At 54.0% G+C, this 3,064-nt stretch overlaps 2 protein-coding genes across 2 annotated transcripts, besides 2 other annotated features; both read left to right on the top strand.

Annotated features, from left to right (window-relative positions):
- Position 1: 1 nt before the first annotated feature.
- Positions 2 to 33: a microsatellite.
- An 89-nt stretch (positions 34 to 122) lies between these two features.
- Positions 123 to 154: a microsatellite.
- Positions 155 to 198: 44 nt separating this feature from the next.
- On the top strand, positions 199 to 1,485 carry TraAM80_09038 (uncharacterized protein; the record flags this gene model as incomplete). The annotated part of the gene is made up of 1 exon (XM_029385746.1): positions 199 to 1,485. One exon carries the CDS (start codon positions 199 to 201, stop codon positions 1,483 to 1,485), a length of 1,287 nt encoding a protein of 428 aa, XP_029234394.1.
- A 1,131-nt stretch (positions 1,486 to 2,616) lies between these two features.
- On the top strand, positions 2,617 to 3,064 carry TraAM80_09037 (elongation factor 1-gamma (EF-1-gamma); the record flags this gene model as incomplete). The annotated part of the gene is made up of 1 exon (XM_029385745.1): positions 2,617 to 3,064. A coding segment is annotated over one exon (448 nt), but the record flags the coding sequence as incomplete, so codon positions are not given.

Here is a 3,064-nt window from a genome sequence, read left to right as displayed (position 1 = left end):
CCTCTCTCTCTCTCTCTCTCTCTCTCTCTCTCTTTGTATTAGTATGTAAGCAATTGATCTCACAGGTGTGCATAGTTTGCTTGTTTTACAGGGCGAAGCAGTTTGTTCTGCAGCCTGTGAATTTTGCTCTTTTTGTTTGTTTGTTTGTTTGTTTTTGCGGCAAAAAGCTGCGAGGGCGTGACTAAGAGACAGTGGACGATGTACGGTCGCACGAGCTACGGCGGCAACTCCCTCATTCAGCAGACCCTACCCGCGTTTTTCCTATACTTCACTCCCTTCCTGGTTATTCTTGCCTTTGCAGTCGTGGCGCTTCTCTTTGTTCCTTTGGGCATCATCTCCATTCTCGTTGGTGACCGCTACTACGAGGTGCGGCAGAACTACAACGAGATCCATCAGTACCAGTACCTTCCAACAGACCCCAGCGTCAACGTGAATGAGGGCATTCGCGCCTTTAAAGTGGGGAACGTCATACACCGGCAGGGTACCCGCACACGCGTGAAGCTGGAGGTGCGGGAGACGCTAAAGGCGCCGGTGTATTTATACTACACGCTGGGAAATTTTTTTCAGAACTTTAGGGATTTTCATGACGGGGCCTCGCGCAACATGCTGCGCGGGAAGGATCATCATGGCGATACACACAAGGAGTGCGAGCCCTTTCGAAAACCCGGGTTTCTCAACGGTGAGCAGCACAAGGAAGTAAAGGTTGAGGTGGATGGCGTAGCACATGTGCTACGGTACGGGGATTTTACTTACAACCCGTGTGGAATGGCGCCATGGTCAATGTTCAACGACACTTTTGTTCTCTACCGCGTGGAGGCCCCGGCGAGTGATTTCCCACAGTCGGCCGACAAACTTGTGATGATCTGCAACTCCAGCGATTTTGGTCCCACCGGCAATCCCCTGGGCCAGAGTGTCTCACGCAACTACTGCCGCAAGCATGGAATCTCGTGGAAAGCCGATACGGAAATACGATTCAAACCCCTACACACAAGTATGCGGCACTGGTCACTGCGCTACCCCTACCCAAACGATGATGTCTACCTCACAAATGGATGGTATGCGAATGAGCCCGGTCACAGTCTAACAGATCCAGCGGACTACGACCTGCATGTGTGGCTGCGCCGTTCGGTGTTGCCTAACTTTCGCAAGCTGCTTCGAATTATTGATGTGGACCTAGAGAAGGGAATGTATGTTATGGACATTGAGGAGTACTTTGACGTTACGACGTTTCGCGGCTCAAAAGGGTTTCTTCTCCGTACTCAATCGTGGCTAGGGAAGGATGGTCATGCACTTGGGATTGCTTTTCTCTCCGTAGGAGGGCTCGCCTTTGTGGTCGGAGCCACCTTCTCCATTGAGTTCCTTCTGCGACGCCACAAGGATGCGCGGCCGCTGCCAGAACCCAAAGCCCGGTGGTACATATTTGACCCCAAAAGTGTGGAGATGCGGGTATACTATGAACAGCTAACAAGGCGCTGTAATCAGTGAGAGATAGCTCAGGGAATGAAACATGGTGGCCTTCACCATTGCCTCTTTCTTAGTCTTTTTTTTCCTTTTTTGGTTTTGTTATGTACCTCTTGATTTCGGTCCGCGGATGCACCTGAAATTGTGTTAGCTCAGTTCAGTGTTCAGTGAACACGCGGAGCCTCTCTCAATATCTCCTTCTGTCTGTGTGTCCGCTGGTGGCAAAGGTTGGGGAAACGATTCCGCATGCAGCGACTCTCCTCACCTCAACTGTTCTTCCTTGCAAAGAGCAGCGAAGGAAGGAGAACAATAAACTCGTCTTTCCAGGCCCACTCACGCTCATGTGTTAGACCTGTTGCTGTGCTTTGCGACGGGCAATACGCGTCTCTGGGGAGGGAGGGTTGGGAAAGCGTCATCTCCACCACCAGTCACACGCACCGCACCCACGTCTTACGGGGAGACGAAGGCTGTGAAACGGGAGGGGGGAAAACACGTTGGCCCCATGCCTTACACGGACGCCAGCGTCGGAGCAGAGTGCAATAAAACAACGGAAACATGGAAAAGAAAAAAAAAAGATACGTGAAATACCGCCGTCGGGGGCAATGGGGAAAATAGACGCTTGCAGCAGGGGGGACCCTGTGAGAATAGACGAGCGCCGATTATCAAAGGACTGCTTTTTCTCTGGGCAACCTCCCCAACCGCAGTGAGAAGAGACATTCTGCGGAAGGGTCTTCCTCATTAGCTTGGAGCGAAAGAGATCCCTGCGACGGCGGACTCCCCAGCCTCAGCACAGCCACTGTAGACATCGTCTGTGTTCAAATTGTCTCCACAGCCAAATCTATCGCGTATTATTTTGCTTTTTTTAACGCACTGTGACGCTCACGAAGAGAAAACACCACTAAACGCAACCACAAAAATGTCCACTGGCATTCAACATGGAGCATGAAGAGGGGTCATTACGACCGCATATTTTTTCCCTTTCCAGCACTGGCGGGCATTCTTCATTACAGCAAAAACTTTCTGCTGCGCGATTTGCTGCGTCTGCCTGTCACTCACGTTCCTCTGCCGTCCCATTCTCTCTCCCATTTTTTGTTGGTCTTTCTCTCTTGTGCCGCGCAGCTGCTCTGCAGGTATATACGCTAACACACACACGCCATGTCACTCACGCTGTGGAGCGGCGTGAACCCTGAGAACGCGCGCACGCTCAAGATTCTTGTGGCGGCGGCCCTCGCCAACGTGCCCGTGACACTCAAGCCGTGCGAGTACGGCCGCGAGAACGAGACGGCGGAGTACTGCCGCAACTGCAGCCCGTGCGGCCGCTACCCCGCGCTGCAGACGGAGGAGGGCTGCATCTTCGAGTCCAACGCCATCCTGCGGCACATCGCGCGCCTCGACCGGAGCGGCGGCTTCCTGTACGGCCGCACGCCGCTGGAGGGCAGCCAGGTGGACATGTGGCTCGACTTCGCGACGACGGAGCTGGACGCGGCCGTGACGCCGTTTGTGCTGCAGGCCTTCTGTGGCGAGCCGTTGCCCGCCGGCGCGATGGACCGTGTGCACGAGGCGCTGCAGGCGCTGGAGACGTGGCTGGAGACGCGTACGTTCC

The sequence above is a fragment of the Trypanosoma rangeli genome, assembly GCF_003719475.1.
Source record: "Trypanosoma rangeli strain AM80 chromosome Unknown Tra_15.4_contig_00502, whole genome shotgun sequence".
In the NCBI taxonomy this organism is placed as follows: domain Eukaryota; phylum Euglenozoa; class Kinetoplastea; order Trypanosomatida; family Trypanosomatidae; genus Trypanosoma; species Trypanosoma rangeli.
This window is presented reverse-complemented; position numbering and strand designations above follow the sequence as displayed.